Source organism: Manacus candei, unplaced genomic scaffold (genome assembly GCF_025592945.1).
Source record: "Manacus candei isolate 608988 ecotype Guabito, Panama unplaced genomic scaffold, ASM2559294v1 h1tg000037l, whole genome shotgun sequence".
NCBI classification, from domain to species: Eukaryota; Metazoa; Chordata; class Aves; order Passeriformes; family Pipridae; genus Manacus; species Manacus candei.
In genome coordinates this window covers 1,598,316-1,617,132 of record NW_026138085.1, presented here as the reverse complement: position 1 = coordinate 1,617,132, position 18,817 = coordinate 1,598,316, and the positions used below count along the sequence as shown (strand labels likewise).

Here is an 18,817-nt window from a genome sequence, read left to right as displayed (position 1 = left end):
CCCCATGGTGGCGGCGAGAGGCGGAGGCATCGGCGGGCGGGGGGGGGAAGGGGCCGTGCCTGCGCTGCGCTTCCCCTGCACATCCTCACACACACCGAGGGACGGAGGCGGGCACGGACCGAGCTGCCCAGCGGGGCTGCCTCCAGCCTGAGCCGCCGCTCCGCCGGAGGAGCCGCAGCCCCGGCCGGGGGAGGGGGGCGGTTCCCACGGAACATTTATAGATTTTTTTGCCCCCCCTCCCCTTTTTTTTTTTTCTTTTTTTTCTTTTTTTTTTTTTTTTTTTAAATTTTTTTTTTACATTTGGTTTTCATCCGTGGATAACGCTCGAGAGGAGCCGGGGGGGTGGGGGGAGCCCGGTCCCCGCGGGCAGGAGGCGATGGAGACGCCGCGGGACCAGCGCGCAGGGGCTCGGCACGGAGCGCAGCGCCGGCACCATCCAAGTAAGAGCTGCGGCGGGGCCGGGACCCCCGCCCGCGGCGGGGGAGGACCGCGAGGGGGGGTGGTGTTGCGGGATGCCCCGCGCGGGAGCCCGCCGCTGTGCGGGAGCGCGGGGCCGGGCGGCGGCGGGAGCGGCGCTGGCGAGCATCCCGCTCCCGAGCATCCCGCATCCCTCCGCGCCGGGCTGCGCGGGGCTCCGCGGGCAGCGCGGCGGCTCCCGCTTGTCCCCGGTCCCGCCCGGCGCTGCCACTTGTTGTGCGGCGCGGAGCGGGGCCAGCCCCGCGCAGGGCAGGGCGGGCGGCGCGGGGCGGTTGCGGGAAGGCGGCTGTGCCGAGGTGCGCGCGTGTTTCTGTGTGTTTATTTTTCGCCGCGGGGGCGGCCCTGGGTGTGTGTCCCCCGTCCAGCCCTGGGTGTGTGTCCCCCGTCCAGCCCTGGGTGTGTGCCCCCCGTCCAGCCCTGGGTGTGTGCGCCCGCGGGCTGCGCGGGTGCGTGGGAGCGAGAGAAGTTGCGGGTGAGCTGGGAGCCGGCTGGGAGCGGGGCTGTGCGTGTGCGTGTGCGAGGAGAGCGGGGTGCGGGGGGCCGGTGGGTGCCTGTGCCCGTGGCGGGGTGTCTGCGCGGGTGTGCGTGTGCCAGCGGGATGCGGGTGCGGGAGTGGGGTGCGTGTGTGTGTGTGTGTGCGGGAGCGGGGCGTGCGGTGATGTGTGTGTGCCCGGCGCGGGCTGTGCGTGCCGGTGAGTGTGTCACGGGCTGTGCGTGCCTGCGCCTCGGAGAATCCCTATTTCCCTGTACGCGACGCTGAGCGCGAAGCCGGTGCCGGGAGAGCGGCTCCCGTGGTTTTTCCGCGTGTGCGTGTCTGTGTGTGTGTGTGTGTGCGGTGTGTCCGTGCGTGTGTGTCCGTGCGTGTGCGGTGTGTCCGTGTGTGTGCGTGTCAGCGGGGCTGGCGGAGGCGCCCCCCGCTCACCCCCGGGGGCTCCGCTCCGCTCCGTGCCCGCAGCCGGAGCCGGCGGCTGCGGGAGCCTCAGCCCGGGCAGCTCCGCGGGGACGCCGGAGCTTCGGCCGCGGCGGCCGGGAGCGGAGCCCGGCCTCCATCCACCCTCCCAGCCGGCGGGACCGGCAGCAGCGGCTCCCCTGGCGCCCTGCGAGGCCGGGGGTACCTTCTCCCCCCTCCTCTAGGCACCTTCATCCCTCCGGGCTGCATCCCTGGAGCGGAGCCGCTCCCGCTGTTCCCAGCTCCCTGCGGCCCTGCCGGGGTGTTTCAGGCCCCGCGACATTTTTGTCTTTCCCCAGGGCCCCCCTCCAGCCTGCGTGGTGGGTGGGACGGTGGCAGGAGGGGACAGGAGACCGGAGGGGCTGTGGAGGACCCCTGGGTAGGAGGATGGAGGCTGCCACCCTAGGGAGGCTCTGACAGGTCTCTGCCTCGCTGGCTGCCAGAGTTGGAAAGGATGTGGAGAAGGCGGCAGGAGGAGGGAGGGCCCTGTGCTTTGCCTGCTTTTCATCGCTGCACAGCTCCTAGAGATGATTTTGGGGTAAAGCTGTTGACAAGCCAGTGGGGTTCCTCGCGGGGTGCTCCGGCTCGGGCCCAGCCTGCAGAAATGCTGAGCAGCCGCAGTGGCAGCCGGAGCTGGAGGAAATCCTGGGATGTGCCACAAAATACCCAGGATTCAGCCCATCCTTGCCTTCGGTGCAGGGCTGACCATCAGTGGCCGTTTTCGCGGACAACACGATCCCCGATCTCAGCGCGGAGCCGATCGAGCCGCGATGAGCTGATGAGCCTTTGCTGCTTGCTGGGATGTTGCTCCAGCTCCGAGTGTCAGAGCAGGGCTTTGAGGGGGGGGCTGTGGGGGGGATTAGTACTTGTGTGCTCAGTACAGGGTTTGGACAGACTTGTAAGCCATGGCTCCGAGCCACGCAATCAGCCGTTGGGAGCAATGAGAGGGTGGACTTTGGTGCCCATTCCCGAAGCAGTGCTGCCTTCCGTGGAACGGGGCCAAGAGGCTGTGGGAATCACAGGGAGCACAGGCTTGTTCAAGCAGTTGCTTAAATTCTCGGTGCTTTATAACCTCTCTCTCATTAGGGCTTGTTTTTTTTGGTGGGGATGGCTGAATTCTGTCGGATTTTGCATGCCACTGTCCTCCGAGAGCTTCCCAGTCATGCATTAAGCAGCGTGACTAACGCCTCTCTCATGTGGTTCAGTCTCTCTCACACTCTCCCCGTAGGGAGAATTGTGTGTGCGGAGGAATAGTTGTTTTGGGAGGGGTTTTTATTTTTAAGTGCTCTGTGCTCTGCCAGCAGGTTGGTGAAAAGGTGCCTGGCACCGAAGAAGAAAGTGTGGGATGGTCCTTAGATCCCATGGGAAAATAGCCTGATGCCTTGGACTGGCCCCTGGGAAGCCTCTGTCTCCTGCACAGACGTGCTTTTCCCCGGTGGAGGAGGCTTCTTCCTCCTCCTCCTCCTCCTCCTCCTCCTCCTCACGCCCAGCTCTGGGCTCTCACGTCTGCGCTGTGTCATTCGCACCCCTGGGTGCTGAGCAGGATTCCTCAGCCCGCCGAGCCCCGGCCCCGGGCCCCTCGTGCCTGCCGGCAGTCCCGCTCAGGTTCCCAACCCCTCTCCTCCTCCAGCCTCCCTGCTTTGGAGGGTTCCTTCACCTGCAGGAACGAGGCTTGGGTTCAGACTCCAGCCCCATTTTTGAAGCAGAAAGCGTGGGTGCTCGGCACCTTTGGGTGACACCCTTCCTCCTCCAGGCTGGCACAGGGCTCCTGGCATTTCCAGCTCCTGGGCCCTCCCTCCTGGCTCACTCAGAACCGTGTGAGACATCACACTGCGTTGAGACTTTCCCCTTTACCTGCGATCTTTCACCTCACACCAAGGCTTAGTCAGGACGGTGCTACGTCATCGGCAGCCACGGCCCAGCCCAGGGCAAACAGCCTTGTGCAAACAGGCTGGTGGTGGGTGCAGGTACCTCTCCCGGCAGGGCCATCCTCTGGGAGCCCCTTCCCAACAGCTGGAGCTGCCCATCTCCCCTGTCCTCACTGCACAGCCACCTCCAAAGGGCGCACGGGGGACGAGGGCTCACCCCACGGAGGCAGGTGGACACGGCGGGGTCTGGGGCGAGTGCCCTCCTTGGGTGTGGGCAGACACGAGTGTCACCCAGCCGGGGTGTGCACGCACACACAAGTGCTCCCACACGGGGTGACATCACACAGACACACACCCGGCGGGGACGGGGACATGCGCACACGCGGCCCCCGCGCTGGCACACGCGTGGCACGGCGCGCACACACGTGCGCTGGGTGCGGGGACACGGACCCACGGCTGGTGCACAGATGTGCTCCTTGCCATGTGTGTGCACACCCTGCGAGTGCACACATGTGGTATGCTTGGTTTTCCCTACAGGCACAGCCGTGCTCTGGGTGGGTGCACAGCCCCCAAATCCTCCCAGTACACACACACACACGTGTACACACGCGTGTGCACATAACACACATTGCCTGTGGTGGTGCGGAGATGTGTTGTGTTTCTGCTCAGCTTCTTGCCTCCTTCATCCTCAGCCAGGTCCAGGCAAGGAAGAGCTCTTGCTCTCCTCTTCCTTTCCCCCTGGAGACATAAATCCTAGGAACCACAGCAGTGCTGGTGTGGAGAGTTCTGCACGGCCTCAGCCAGGCGGGAATGGCTCTTCTCTGCTCAAAGGATGTGGCAGGACAAGGGAGCAGAGTCAAGCTCAGATGCAGGGACATCGTTTCATCTCCAGGCACAGATGTGTTTTTACCTGAGGAGGGAGAGCTCCTCTCTTCCATGTCACTCGTCCATGGGGAGGCCGAGGGGTGGAGGGACCAGGAGCTGCTGGCTTGTGGGAAGCACCAACGTGGACAGTGCAGGATGCTCCACTTGTTGGTGATCTGTACAATGCCAGGCAACCAGCAAGTGGGCATTTTCTGTGTGGCACCATGGAGGGGACGTGGTGATGGAGCACTCGCCCACCCCACAGACTAAGTGCAGAGTGTGGAGAGGGGGAGTGATGGGAGCAGGGAGAGAGAGTTGATGCTGCGGGGCCTTGGCGGATGTTTGTGGCTGTTGATTTTAGGACACCCAACCACTGTGTTTTCGGGTGCTGGTGAGCTGAGCTGCATCACTTCATGCTCACAGCTCAGCCAAAGCTGTGTGGGTGCACCTGGGCCCTGGAGTAGTAAGATGTGTTCCCAGAATGGAAAGCAGGGGACAGGAAAGCTGGTGGCCAAGCACAGCACCAGGCAGGGGCTTGGTGACAGGGCATGTGGTTTGGCACAGGTCTGTGGGGCTGGTGGTGCCTGGCATTGCCTGGGCAGTGTGTGGGTACGGGAGGAGGTTGCAGTGTCGGGGTGCCTGTGGTGCAGCCGGTGTCTCTGCAATGCAGGGGGGCAGCACGGGGTGGGCACCGGCACTGGGTGGGCACCCATTGCCTGCGTGCAGTGTCCCAGACTGGAGTGGGAGGGAATGGGAAGGAACAGCGTGTCTGCAGTGAGCGAAGGGAACAGGATCTGCTGGCGCAGGGTGTGGGGTTGCCTAGTGACTGTGCAGCGAGGGGAGATGCTGTGCCTGCCGTTGCAGTGTGCCGGGGCTGTGCAGTGCCGCTGCTCCGGGGGCTGCCCCTGCGGGCTGCCTGCACTGCAGCACACAGTGGGCAGGGGGGCTGTGTCCCTCTGACTGCCAGGGGCACAGAGGGGTGGCAGTGCCCTGTGTGCAGTGCAGGATGGATGATGCGTGGGGCTCCTGCATCCCTGCAGTGCTGAGTGGGTGGTGCCTTGGTACCTTGGCAGTGCCGGCAGTGCAGCGAGGGCAGCGCTGCTCTGTCCCTGCCATGGCAGTGCCCAGTGTCCCTGCAGTGAGGGATGGGTGGCAGTCCTGCGGTGCCCCATGTCCCTGCAGTGATGGAGGGGTGCTGTTCCTGCAGTGCAGGCAGTGCCCTGCATCCCTGCAGTGCTGGAGGGGTGGCAGCCCTGCAGTGCCCCATGTCCCTGCAGTGCTGGGTGGGTGGCAGCCCTCCATTCCTGTCGTGTCCTGTGTCCCTGCAGTGATGGATGGGTCCTGTTCCTGCAGTACAGGCAGTGCCCTGAATACCTTCAGTGATGGCTGGGAGGTAACTGTATCCTGGTAGTGCCCCATGTCCCTGCAGTGTCAAATGCGTGGCAGCCCTGCATCCCAGCAGTGTCCTCTGTCCCTGCATCCCTGGATGGGTGGCAGCCCTGCATCCCTTCAGTGTCCCATGTCCCTGCAGTGACGGAGGGGTGGCAGTTCTGCACCCCAGCAGTGCCCCATGTCCCTGCAGTGCCGGGTGGGTGTCAGCCCTGCATCCCTGCAGAGCAGGCAGAGCTCCTCGTTCGGTGCTCCCGTTTCTGCGGGGCTGGCAGCTGCGTTCAGTGCCTGTGTGTCCCTGCCGTGCATGGCAGGCAGTGCCCCTGTGCTGGTGGCACACAATGCTCCTGTGTTTGGGTGGTGAGAAGCTGTCTCTGAGCCTGGCCGGCTCCCATCGGGTTGCTGGCAGCAGGCTGCCTGCAGTCCACCCTGTTAGTGTGCCTCGTTGGGTCTAATTACAGTTTGTGTGGTGACGAAGAGGGTGGACAGTGGCAGGAGTGGCTTCCTGTCCCTTGCAGGAAGCCAGGGCTGAGGTTTCAGTGACTGGGTTGCTCACTCCAGCAGGGCGGTGCAGGAACTTTGCAAGGTGGGATCGGTCCTTCAGGGCACTGGATGGTGGGGGCTGCCAGGAGCCCACGGCTGGGCCAGCCCCTGCAGCCCCTTCCCTCGGGGGGCTGTGTCAGGACCATGTGCAGTCCCACATGGCACAGCGGGTGCACCCAGAAGGATGTGCCAGGGAAGTGGGCTGGGGTGGAGTGATCCCTAACCTCCGGTTATCTGTGTCTCCTCCAGCTCCCCTGCAGCGCAGGATGAACCCACTGGCATCCTGCCTGGGCCTGTGGCTCCTCTTCCAGCTCCCTGCCCTGGTCTCTGGGACGCGTGTGCTCTACAAAGTGCAGGAGGAACAACCCCCTAACACCCTCATAGGGAGCCTGGCCTCCGACTACGGCTTGCCGGACGTGGGGCACCTCTACAAGCTGGAAGTGGGGGCCCCGTACCTGCGTGTGGATGGCAAGACTGGGGACATCTACACCACCGAGACCTCCATCGACCGGGAGAGCTTGCGGGAGTGCCAGCACCTCCTGCCCGGAGAGCCCTGCTTCCTGGAGTTCGAAGTGTCCATCACCGACCTGGTGCAGACCAGCGGCCCCCGCCTGCTCGAGGGGCAGATAGAGGTGCTCGATATCAACGACAACACCCCCAACTTCGCCTCGCCCGTCCTCACCCTCTCCATCCCCGAAAACACCAACATTGGGGCGCTCTTCCCCATCCCCCTGGCCATGGACCGGGACTCGGGCCCCAACGGCGTGGCCTCCTACGAGCTGACGGCAGGTCCGGAGGCGCAGGAGCTCTTTGGGCTGCAGGTGGCCGAGGATCAGGACGAGAAGCAGCCGCAGCTGATCGTCATGGGGAACCTGGACCGGGAGCAGTGGGACTCCTACGACCTGACCATCAAGGTGCAGGATGGGGGCAACCCCCCGCGGGCCAGCAGTGCCCTGCTCCGCATCACCATCCTGGACATGAACGACAACGCGCCCAAGTTCGAGAAGGCCCTGTACGAGGCGGAGCTCTCCGAAAACAGCCCTGTGGGGCACTCTGTCCTCCAGGTGAGTGTGGGGGCTTTCTTCTCCTCCTCAGCTCCCCTCCTACCTGCCTGCAGCAGGGACAACGCGGGCTGCTCGTTGCCATGGGGAGGAGGGAGGGATGGATGGAGGAGCCCACAGTGTCACCCCGGAGCCAGCGGGCAGGCTGGTCCCTGGGATGTCACATCTGCTCAAAAGAGGTTGGAGAGGATGTGCAGGAGGGCACAGCCGGAGCGGGGGCTGCAGGACGTGGCTGAGGGGCAGCAGCAGGGCTGGTGGGTGTGTGGGAGCAGGGAGCTGGGTTACTGGGAGGGCTGGGACCCGAGGTCCACAAGGAGTCTGGCTTCAGGCCAGACCGGTCTCAATGGTGCCTGCAGACAAGACATAGACCCTTTCATAAGTTGCATTCCCTTGGCTGCTCCGTGGAAACTCAGGCTCGCACAGGAGGTGGGGGGCAGGCAGCATCCCTGCTGTCCATCCTGGGGGAGCTGCCCATGGCTCTGCAGGTGCCTTACTGTCTGCAGGGAGCAGGGGCTCTGCCCTGCCTCAGACAGTGGTGCAAACTGTCCCAGGGAGCCCAGGGGGTGGATCTTGGTGGATTTGGCTTGGAGGGGGCATTGAGATGATAGTAGTCGACATCTGTTTATCTGCAGCTGCCATCTTAATAAGCGGAGCGCGGCCAGCTCTCATCTGCCTGCTAATTCTGATGTGAATTTTTTAAGAATTCATTTTTCACTGTTAAGAGAATGGAAGTTGGAAGCAGATAAGGGAGCTGCATGGCCGGGAGGAGAATGGGCTGAGACGCCGCTGCTGCCATTGCTCAGCTTTTATCTTTCAGGGGGAAAATGACTTCCGCCTGTTTTGTGAGTGGAGGTAAAAGGTGGAATTTACATTTAACAACTTTCGTTCTCCATCCAAATCTGCTGAGCAAGATAACGGTGGAGCAGCAAATGGTGCAGAGAAGAGGCTGCTCAGAGAGCCGATTAGGGAGGCAAATGTTAGACAAACCTCATCTTCTTTAGAAAGCAAATAATAGGCGTAGAGGCAGGTTTATGGGAATGCGGAGCCCCTGACGGGCAGGCAGGGATGGACGGTGCTGTGCAGAGCTTAAACAGCCCCAGTTCCCGTCGGCTGCATCCCTGGATGCCGGGATGGATCTGCTGCAGCTCCACACATTGTTGCCTCCCTCCTCATCCTCACCTCAGCCAGGCAGCTGCTCGAGCCCCTCCTTGGGGGCACAGCTGGAAAGGTCCCTCCCCGCTGCTGGCTGGGTCTCAGTGGCACGGTTCCTGAGGATTCCCTGCGTGCCGGAGCCGGCGGGAGGGGAGCCCAGCCAACCGGCCCAGCCGGTTTCTCCGGAAGAGCAAGGCAAAGCCTCCGTGCCGGAGGGCGGCTCCCAGCTGCTCTGCCGGTCCCAGGCTCTTTGCCCCATAGTCCTTGGCCCCAGAAGAGGAAATCCTGGTTTTTCCCCTCCGGCTGTCCCCAGGGAAGGCTGTGGTGGTTTGTGGAGGGGCTCACTCCACCGGGCCCTCCTGCTCACCGCTTATCCCTCTGTCCCACAGGTGAAAGCCAACGACTCGGACCAGGGCGCCAACGCCGAAATCGACTACTCCTTCCACCAGGCCTCGGACGTGGTGCGGCGGCTGCTGCGCCTGGACCGCGCCACGGGGCTCATCACCGTGCAGGGGCCCATCGACCGCGAGGACATTGGCACCCTCAGGTTCTCCGTCATGGCCAAGGACAAGGGCGCCAACCCCACGAGTGCCCGCACCCAGGTGGTGGTCACCATCAAGGACATGAATGACAACGCGCCCTCCATAGAGATCCGAGGCATAGGGCTGGTCACCCACCAGGATGGCATGGCCAACATCTCGGAGGACGTGCCAGTAGAGACAGCGGTGGCTCTGGTGCAGGTGTCCGACCGAGATGAGGGTGAAAACGCTGTGGTGACCTGCGTGGTGGCTGGTGATGTCCCATTCCAGCTGCGGCAGGCCAGCGAGACGGGGAGTGACAGCAAGAAGAAGTACTTCCTACAGACCACCACGCCGCTGGACTACGAGTCAGTGAAGGAGTACACTATTGAGATTGTGGCGGTGGACTCGGGGAACCCACCCCTCTCCAGCACTAACTCCTTGAAGGTGCAGGTGGTGGATGTGAATGACAACGCTCCCGTCTTCAGCCAGAGCTTCACTGAGGTGGCCTTCCCTGAAAACAACGAGCCTGATGACCTGGTGATGGAGGTCAGTGCCACCGATGCTGACAGTGGCTCCAACGCCAAGCTGGTTTATTCCCTGGTGACAGACCCTGCCTCCAAGGGCTCCTTCACCATTGACCCCGACTCTGGGGAGATCCGGGTGAAGGCAGTGCTGGACCGAGAGCAGCGGGAACGCTACGAGTTCGCGGTGGTGGCGACAGATAAGGGCAGCCCCAGCAAGACGGGCACAGCGACTGTGGCCATCAACGTCATGGACAGGAATGACAACGACCCCAAGTTCATGCTGAGCGGCTACAACTTCTCGGTGATGGAGAACATGCCGCCCCTCAGCCCTGTGGGCATGGTGACAGTGATCGATGCTGACAAAGGAGAAAATGCCCGTATCCAGTTGTCGGTGGAGCAAGACAATGGGGATTTTGTCATCCAAAATGGCACTGGCACCATCCTCTCCAGCATCTCCTTTGACCGGGAGCAGCAGAGCACTTATACATTCCGACTCAAGGCGGTGGACGGTGGGGATCCTCCCAGGTCTGCCTACGTGGGGGTGACCATCAACGTCTTGGATGAGAATGATAATGCCCCCTTCATCACTTCACCCTCCAATGCCACCTACAAACACATCCTGCCTCACACCAGCCCCGGCCAGCAGGTGAGCAAGGTCAAGGCGGAGGACATTGACTCTGGTGTCAACGCGGAGCTGATCTACAGCATCACAGGAGGCAACCCCTTTGAGCTCTTCCAGATCTCCCCGCAGAGCGGAGACATCACCCTGGAGAAGGAGATCCTGCGCAAGCACCATGGCCTGCACCGCTTGGTCGTGCGCGTCAACGACAAGGGCAAGCCCTCGCGGCACGGCACGGCGCTGGTGCACTTCTACGTCAACGAGACGCTGGCCAACCGCACGCTGCTGGACACGCTGGTGGGGCACAGCCTGGACACCCCGCTCGACATCGACATCGCCGGGGACCCCGAGTACGAGCGCAGCAAGCAGCGGAGCAACATCCTGTTCGGAGTCATCGCCGGCATCGTGGCCGTCACGCTGGTCATTGTGCTGGTCGTCCTGGTGCGCTACTGCCGGCAGCGGGAGGCCAAGAGCGGCTACCAGGCGGGCAAGAAGGAGACCAAAGACCTGTATGCACCCAAGCAGGCCAGCAAGAGCGGGAAGAGCAAGAGCAAGGTGAAGAAGAGCAAGTCTCCGAAGCCGCCCAAGCCCACGGAGGATGAGGAGGAGACGGGGCTGCAGAAGTCGCTCAAGTTCAACCTCATGAATGACTCTGTCAGCGACAGCCCCCGAATCCACCTGCCCCTCAACTACCCGCCGGGCAGCCCAGACCTGGGTCGCCACTACCGCTCCAACTCGCCACTGCCCTCCATCCAGCTGCAGCCTCAGTCACCCTCTGCCTCCAAGAAGCACCAAGTGGTGCAGGACCTGCCGGCCACCAACACCTTTGTTGGCACCGGGGACAACAACTCGACGGGCTCCGAGCAGTACTCGGACTACAGCTACCGCACCAATCCCCAGAAATACACCAACAAGCAGGTAGGAGAGCTCATCCTGAGGCCGGCAGCGGCCCCCCCGCTGCACCGGGGAGCCATCTGGACAGAGGTGTGGGAGTGAGCGTGGACTGGCCTCCAGCCCTGCATGCGTGGCCCGGGGGTCTGGCGGAGGACTACCCTGGAGCCGAGCCACGGAGCCTGGTCGTGGGGCAGGGAGGGGACGGGGATGGTGAGGGGGAGGTCAAAAACTGTCGGAGCCCTTGTCAGAGTGCCCGGGGCTGGGTCCTGGTGGCGCTGCCTGGGTGATGGTGATGTGAAGGGCGCTGCATGTGTGTTCCTCTGCATGTGGGGCTCTGGGGAGGGAATCCCACCCACCCGTGTCCCCTTTGGGGACTGGCTTTTAGAGCACTGAGGAGGGCGATGCCCACCCTCCCATCCATCTCTCTGCTTGGGCTGGCTCATGGGTAGGAGGGACTGGTCTTGCTCTTGCCACAGCTCTGGGCAGCCGGTTTCCAGCCCTGCCCTGGTTCAGGGAGCAGCAAGGAAGGCACTGGCCTCGCTGTTGCCAGCCCGGCTCTGCTGGTGAGGCTGAACCTTCCACCATCCCTGTGCCAAGGCACCTCAAAGGGAGTTCAGCGCCCGCTGCGGCTGCCCGGGCAGGTGGGGATGGGTGGAGGAGCAAAGCTCTGCCTTTTTCCCAGGCTCAGGCTCTGGCTTCCCCCAGGCTTGGGCCCCCTGCCATAGCTGGCGCGGTGAAAGCCGGGCTTCCTGAGCGGGAGCACCGAGCCCGGAGCTGCGGCTCCACCAGAGCCGCGTGGCAGCGGCTGCCGGGAGGGAGAGCGGGTCCTGGTGGCGTGGGCACGGGGCCGTCCGTGTGCCAGGGCTGGGTCTTGTGCTCTTGGCTGGGGCAGCGGGGCACCGGGGTCTCTGCGGGGTCACTGCTGGTGGTGTAGCCGGGGGTCGTGCTGCGTGCGGGGCGGGGCGGAGGCAGGTCTTGGCTGCGGGCGGGGAAGGGCTGCTCGCTGGTGTGCACTGGAGCTTGGAGCTGTCCCGGGAGGTCGTGGGGTGAGCACGGAGCTTGCAGGACCCTCTTTCTCGGGCTGTCTGGCCACTTAACTTGCACCACGTTTCTGCTTTGGCACCTGTCGGGCCTATCCTTAATTAGCTAGGGAGGGAGAGGGGGGATGAGTGCCTGTGGCTTTGCCTTCTTCCTGGGGCCCCTTGGGTGAGGAGCACCCACTCCCCCCGAGCTGTACACCCTATGGAGACCCCCGCTCCTTACTTTGTACCCCGGAGAGCGGCAGGCTGGGCTCCTGCCGTGGGGCTGAGCTCAGCTGCCCTGTTGGATTGACTTCAATAAAGTTTTCTATTTTTGACCACTTGTGCCTTATTTTCCCCGCTGCCCCTGAAGGTGCTCTTGCTCCCAGCAATTTCCCAGGCGTATTTTCCATGTTCTCAGCCTCTGGAGCAGTCAGGCCCCGCAGAGCCCAGAGCTGATGATCACGTGGGCTGGCCATCTCAACAAACCCTCCACCACACGCCAGCATGGCCAGTCCAGAGGCCTCATGGTGCTGACCCCTCATTCCCAAGTACATCTCCCATCTCCAGTCACTGCCTGGCCCTCAAGGATGCAGCTTCCTCCAGGACATGGTTCACAGCACATGCATGTACACACACACACACACACACACACACACGCACAGCCACGGACCAGCCAGCCCGGCTTTCTTCCACCCCAACATCCTCCCTCAAAGCTTCTCCTGGTGGATCCCCACATCCTCTTGCGCCCCAGCCGTGTCCCACAGCCGGTGCACGGAGGAGCAGATCGCTGCCATGCAGTGCCCTGACCCAAATCCTGCCGGGAGGGCTGGGAGCCGCAGTGCTGCAGTGAGGACGCGCTTGGCGGTTGCAGATGGAGCCTTGGCGTGTCGGCAGCGCCGGGGGGAAGCACCCGGATCAAGGTGCTCCCCCACCCCGGGATGCGTCGGGAAGGAGAGGTGCTCCCAGAAAAGCTTGCTGGCAGCAGGAGGGTGATGGAGCCGAGCAGACATGCTCCCCATAAAGATGGCTCTGCCCCTCCTGGCGGGGTGGTTGGGGGTGATGCTGCTGCCGTGGGGCTTGCTCAGGGTCTTGTCTCCAGCTGGCTGGAGAGAGGATGGATCCTGGTAGGCGGCAGCAGCACAGCACCCCTTCCCCAGGCCGTGGATGAGTCCATCCTACATCCCCCTCCCACCATCCAAGCATCACATCTCAGGGACCCCCTCCCTGGCCATCCATTCCTGTTTCTCATGGTTTTTCTTTCAAACTGGGGCAGACATCCCTGTGCTCGTCACACCAGCTTCACCTCTTCCCCAGGGCCTCCAACTGGCTGCATCAGGCTGCTGGGGAAGAGGAGCTCTGGCTCCTCTGGCGCTGGGAGAGATTAGATCATCTGGGGAAACCAGTGGTTCTGGCTTCGGTGGTTTCAGCCCTGTGCCAGCCTTGACTCTCACAGCCTCCTCGTTTGTTTTGCTAACAGCATAAGGTTTTATCTTGAACCATCCAGGAAGTGTCTGGGCCTCCTGGGCAGGCAGGGCTGGGACCCGCGGGGAGATGCGATGGCTGCAGAGGAGGAAAGGAGACACCAGCAACCACCTAAATAACTAGTCCCTGCAGGGCTGGGCAGGGCAGTCTGGGGGCTTGGCTCAGCCCTGCCATCTGCTTGCCTTTGGGAACTTTCTGAGAGAAGTTTCCCTTCCTTCCTTGTGCTCCGCAGCTCTTTGATGAGCCCGGGGTGAGAACACAGACGTGTGGGGAGCGGCTCTTTCTTCTGCCTGTCTCCCAGGCTCCATCCTTTCGTACCGGGCGGGGGGGATATGCTACATCCTTTGCTGGCTGCACAAACCCAAGCCTGCCTCGGGTCCTTGCAGCCCCCACCATCCCAGAAGCTGGCTGGAGTGGTGTTAACTTCGGCGAGCTCAGCAGAGGTGCCCGTACCTGCCCGCGGGCTCCGGAGCGCGGTGCAGCATTAATTACTCTCTGCGGGGGGGGGATAAGAGGAATATTGTAGCTGTAATGGACAGAAATGAAATTGTCTTGTTTTAGAATTTAGCTGGGAGTCTCCATAAATTGCAGGTTTGGGTGTTGGCAGATGTCTGGGAAAGTCTCCCACTGTCCTGGGTCAGTGGGTTTTCTCAAGGTCGTTCACGTGGAATGAGCTGATAAATGGATCCAGCAACGAGCTGCAGATGGAGCTGAGGGTTCATGGGGGACCTGCCCTGTTTTTCCCCAGTTTCAGAGAGACGCTGTGCTGGGAGCAATTCCTGGGAACTGTGAATCAGCTCCTGCTCCTGGGTTCAACTGGACTTGGGTCAGATTTGGCTCTGCTGTGCAGAGACCAAATGAGGGAGTGTGTTGGTGAGGTCCCGGGGGCTGCAGATCCCTGATTGTGCTGGGAAGAGTGGCTGGGCTTGTCAAAACAACAGTCTGTGAGCTTCACTGGGTGCTTGGGGGAGCTGGGGCAGCACGAGAGGGGGTGAGGAGTGGGTGGTACACCGTGCTGGCTTCTGGGTGTTGGTGAGGATGCTGAGAGTCCTGTGGGCAGGGCAGGAACGTGCAGTGGCTCGCGGCAGGTCTGTGCTGGGGGACTTGATGGCAGGGAGTGGTGCCTGTACCTGGGAGAGCAGTGTGGGGTATTTGGGACCTCAAAATGAGGAGCTTCAACCACGGGAGATGAGGATCCCCGTGGCACGGGCTGGTCTGCACAGCCAGAGGCAGCGTGGGTGTGTGCAGGCTGTGCTGCAGGGGGAGGTGACAGCGGGGTGCTCACAGCCAGCACCTCACAGAGGGGTGGCACAGAGGGGTGAATGATGTCTGTGACCGGGTGGCAGAGACACGGACAGGCTGTTTGTCAGGGGTAGGTGATGCAGGGGGTGCAGCCCCTGGGAGGACATGGCACAGGGAGGGGTACAACCCTTGTCCCCCGAGGAGGGGGCAGTGGGGTGTGTGCAGCCTGTACTGCAGTGGGAGGTGGCGGGGGGGTACACAGCCACAGGGAGAGGTGGCAGTGGGGTGCACACAGCCTGGACATGGCAGGAGGTGACAGTGGGGTGTGTGTAGTGTGCAGCCCAGGGCAGGTGATGACTCCTCTGTGAGCAGCACATCTGCAAGGAGGCAGTGGCACTTGCTGTCCCTAACCCATCCAGGAGAGCATCGAGTCTCTCCTGCCTGACAGTCCTTGGCCCCACCAGCACTTGGGACCTCATTCTTTGCTCCCTTGAAAGGTCACCCAGCGTGTGCCACCTCCTGGGGCTCCCCACATCGGGCTGGGTGACTTGCAGCACTGCCCAGTCCGCTCTTCTCACCCTGCTGAACAAGATGCTGCTCGTTCCTCCCTGCCCTCCTCTTCCTCTCTGTTCTCAGACCCCCTGCCTCTCCCCTGCCAGATGCCCTTGGAGCCAGTGTTGGTCTGTGGTGAACATGGGCTTTCCTAGCTTGGATCTGGGTTACTTCTCCTTTTCTCCCTCCCCTATCTCCCCTCTTTTTCTTTTGTGTATCTGCTGCTCTCCACCCCTCTCTCCTGACCTCTGTGGCTTTCCCCTCGGCACCAGCCTCTCCTGACGGGCTGTGTGCTGGCCCTGGGACAGAGGGATGGCACAGAGGGATGGCACAGCGGGATGCTGAGCCCTCTGCAGCGCAGAGCCGAGTCCTGGCTGGCTCTGACGGCCGAGCTGTGGATCCCCTGTGCGATGAAAGCCCTGGCTGTGTGGGCAGCCGCCCACTCCAAGCCACGCTGATTGATATTCCCAGCACTGCTCTGCCCGCTCGGCCGGGCTCTCAGCTGCAGTGCTGTTCCCTGGAGCGGGGCCCAGCCCTGCAGCCTCCGTAATCCGACACCCAAATCCCGGGGAAAAAACCCGGCGCTGTGACGGGCTGTGTCCCCGGGCACCTGGTGGTCCCCGTGTGTCCCTTGGAATTTGGAGGTCCCTGTGTGATCCCGGGCACTTGGTGGTCCCCGTGTGTCCCCGGGCACTTGGAGGTCCCCGTGTGTTCCTGGGAATTTGGAGATCCCTGTGTGATCCCGGGCACTTGGTGGTCCCTCCAAGGCTGTGGATGGGGTGAAGGGAGAAGGGTGGGATGCAGCTGGAGGGGGAGGAGGGTGGAGTGTTCCCAGGTGAGGACAGAGCTGAGATGTTCTGGGATGGGATGGAGAGGAGGTTGGGGTAATGAGAGGCTGTGTGATGTAGGGCAGGACAGGGAGGGGTGTTGTGGAGGAGGGCGAGGGCTGAAGGATGCCTGGAGCAAAGGGCACACAGTGGCTCTGTCCCTGGGAACTGTGTCACCTCGGGGTGGGGAGGGCAGCCCTGGCAGGGTTTGGGGCAGCAGAGAAGAGGTGGATCCTGTGCCCTTGTGTCCCTCTGGAGCTGGTGTCCACCAGGGACCCCTGGAATGAATCCCCCTGTGTGGGGCTGTGCAAAGAGCAGGATCCCCCTTTATGGCTCGTGGGGTGTTGGACATTCAGCCCCTGTGGTGTCCTGCCGAATCTGAGCACTGTGCCAGGCCCAAAGCATCTTCCTCCCCCTCCACCCTCATCCCCACACATCCCTGTGGTGTGAGAGCTCCTGCCCATGGTAGAGCTGTGCTCCCTCCTGCTGCCAGACAAGCTGGTTCCTCCAAGCTGCAGTTGCACAACCCCAGCTCTTGGGAGAAACCAAGATGGTCAGTGGAAGTTACTCCAAAAGGGACTTTTCCTGCAGTGCCCTGATCCTTCAGTGCCCCAGGAAGCCCCACAGTCTGCTCAGCTAGGGCAGAGGAGGGTTGAACATGAGTGAGGAGGCAGCAAAGGCCACCTCTGGCATCTTGGTCCCCCCTTGTCACCTCTGACACCAGCTGCAGGGTCTATCAGTCCAACTGGATGAGGCTCAGTCTTGGCCTCTCCTCTGGGAGCCTGGGTCATCTGTGATTCAGACCCACTCAGCCTCCCCCTAACAGGCCATTCATTGACCTTTTCTTCTTGACCTTTCCAGTACTTCAAGAAGGCTTCTAAAAAGGATGGAAAGTGACTTTTAACATGGGAAGATAGTGATAGGACAAGGGGGAACAATTTTAAACTAAAAGAAGAGGGATTTGGATTAGATATTGGGAAGAAATTCTTGACTGTGAGAGTGATTCAGGTGGTTCAACCCTGGCACAGGTTGCCCAGAGAAGCTGTGGCTGCCCCATCCCTGAGAGTGTTCAAGGCCAGGTTGGATGGGGCTTGGAGCAACCTGGGCTAGTGGAAGGTGTCCCTGCCCATGGCAGGGGTTTGTAACGAGATGAGCTGTAAGGTCCCTTCCACCAAAACAATTCTGTGATTCTGTTCTCTCTTGACTTTCTGGAGGTCTCAATTTGCACCCTCGAGGACCTGCTTTCCATATCCCACCAGCAGTAAAGGTTTCTTTTCCCGGTGATGTTCCCAACTCAACCCTGTGGCTGAGAGCACGAGAGGAAGAGGAGGTCAGGCAGAGGACCACAAAGAAAACAACTCCCCTGGATCCCTTAAAAACAACCCCTATTTGTTTTGCATCAGTGTCTTGTGTGGTGTAAACTGTTTACTCCCTCAGTCCTTCAGATGCTGGCAGGAAAGCGTGGGTGGGTTTGTGGTGGGAGAGTGGGATGTGACCTGCTGGCAGAGCAGGAGAAAGCTCGTACACCATCTCCTCATTTACATCCATTTTGGCACTCACAGCCGTGCCTCGTGGGTGCTGCCCAGAGATCCCTGAAGATGCCCCTGCCCCGGGAGGTAAACATCCTTCTGAGCACCTCCTTGCTTGCAAAATGCCCACCTGTGATCTCCTCTCTGCACGTGGCACGGGCGGATCCTGGCGGGTTCCATCAAAGCTGTTCAGAGCCATCACTTGGGGCGGGCAGGGAGTCACCTCCTCCCTCCCTCTGCACTGATCCTGCTCCGTGGCGAAGCTGTCGGAGCAGAGTGCCCTGATTCAGCTCCTCTGAGACATCTTTAAAGGCCCGAGCAATCTGAAAGCCTGCAGCTATTTTGCTCCCACACGGCCTGGTTTTCACATCCTCCAAACTCCCCGATGCTCTGGAGCAGCTGCAAAGCTGCTGCCGAGGAGACTCTGACAGATATCCAGCCCTGCTTGGGGGGGGAACCTCTTGTCTGAGCTCTGGACGGAGATCCTGCTCAAAATGTCTTGCTGAAGTGATGTCTGATGTTCCTCTTACACTAATCTATTAATCTTTCTGCTTCTTCATCAAAAGCACTCAAGCCCCGTAGAAAGCAAAATCAGTGTTTCAGATGTTTGAAGAGCCCTTCGTTATTATTCAGGCTGGGCAAGACCTTTTGGGGTGTTGTGATTCAAGGCTCTGCAAGTGCCTGGAGGAGCTTGGGCTGTTTTTTTTTTTTTTTCCCAAGGATTTCAAGTGGATCACAGTTTATTAGGGGTGTCTCTTGCCAAGAGAAGAGAGCTCTAATGTTCGGGAAATTTGTCTCGAGCCGCAGCCTGCGAGGTTTGACCCAAGGACTTGACAGCTCTCCCAGGATCTGAGGACAGCTCATCCATACCAGGGGTTCTGTGCCAGACCTGGTAATGCCAGAGCAGTGCAGGCAGGAGAAGTGGCTCTACCAAGCCTCACACTATTACTTGTCCTACCTGTTTGATGTCTCCAAATGAAGGCTTGACTTACCCAGTATCACCGTCCATCAGGAGCTGCAGGCTGGTTGCAGACCACTAAAGGGAGGGCTCTGCCCAGCAGAGCATGTTGGTGCACAGACTTATGGAATAGTCACAATTCCTTGGGCAAACAGGAAAAGCTTCTGCCCTTTGCCAGTGAAAATAGAGGTGGTTTGAGAACAGGTTTGCCCTCAGAGGAAAAATTTCAATTTGAAAACAAATCAGGAAGAATCGGCATTCCCCCCCCCCATTTCCCAAGTCAATCAATATACATATAATACATAAATATATTTTTTTCCTAGTAATTTCCAAAGGCATGATTC

At 61.2% G+C, this 18,817-nt stretch overlaps 1 protein-coding gene across 4 annotated transcripts in view; it reads left to right on the top strand.

Annotated features, from left to right (window-relative positions):
- Nucleotides 1–277: 277 nt before the first annotated feature.
- Nucleotides 278–18,817, top strand: part of PCDH1 (protocadherin 1) — a 55,321-nt gene continuing 36,781 nt past the window's right edge. For 2 of the 4 annotated variants that reach the window (XM_051793771.1, XM_051793772.1), the window contains exons 1-3: nt 278–440; nt 6,340–7,154; nt 8,693–10,885. In XM_051793771.1, coding sequence (XP_051649731.1) covers nt 377–440; nt 6,340–7,154; nt 8,693–10,885 — 3,072 coding nt within the window. In that variant the 5' untranslated portion in view covers nt 278–376. Of the gene's footprint in view, nt 441–2,602; nt 4,349–6,339; nt 7,155–8,692; nt 10,886–18,817 lie in introns of those variants that run through there. The other 2 variants (XM_051793773.1, XM_051793774.1) reach the window with 2 other exon arrangements.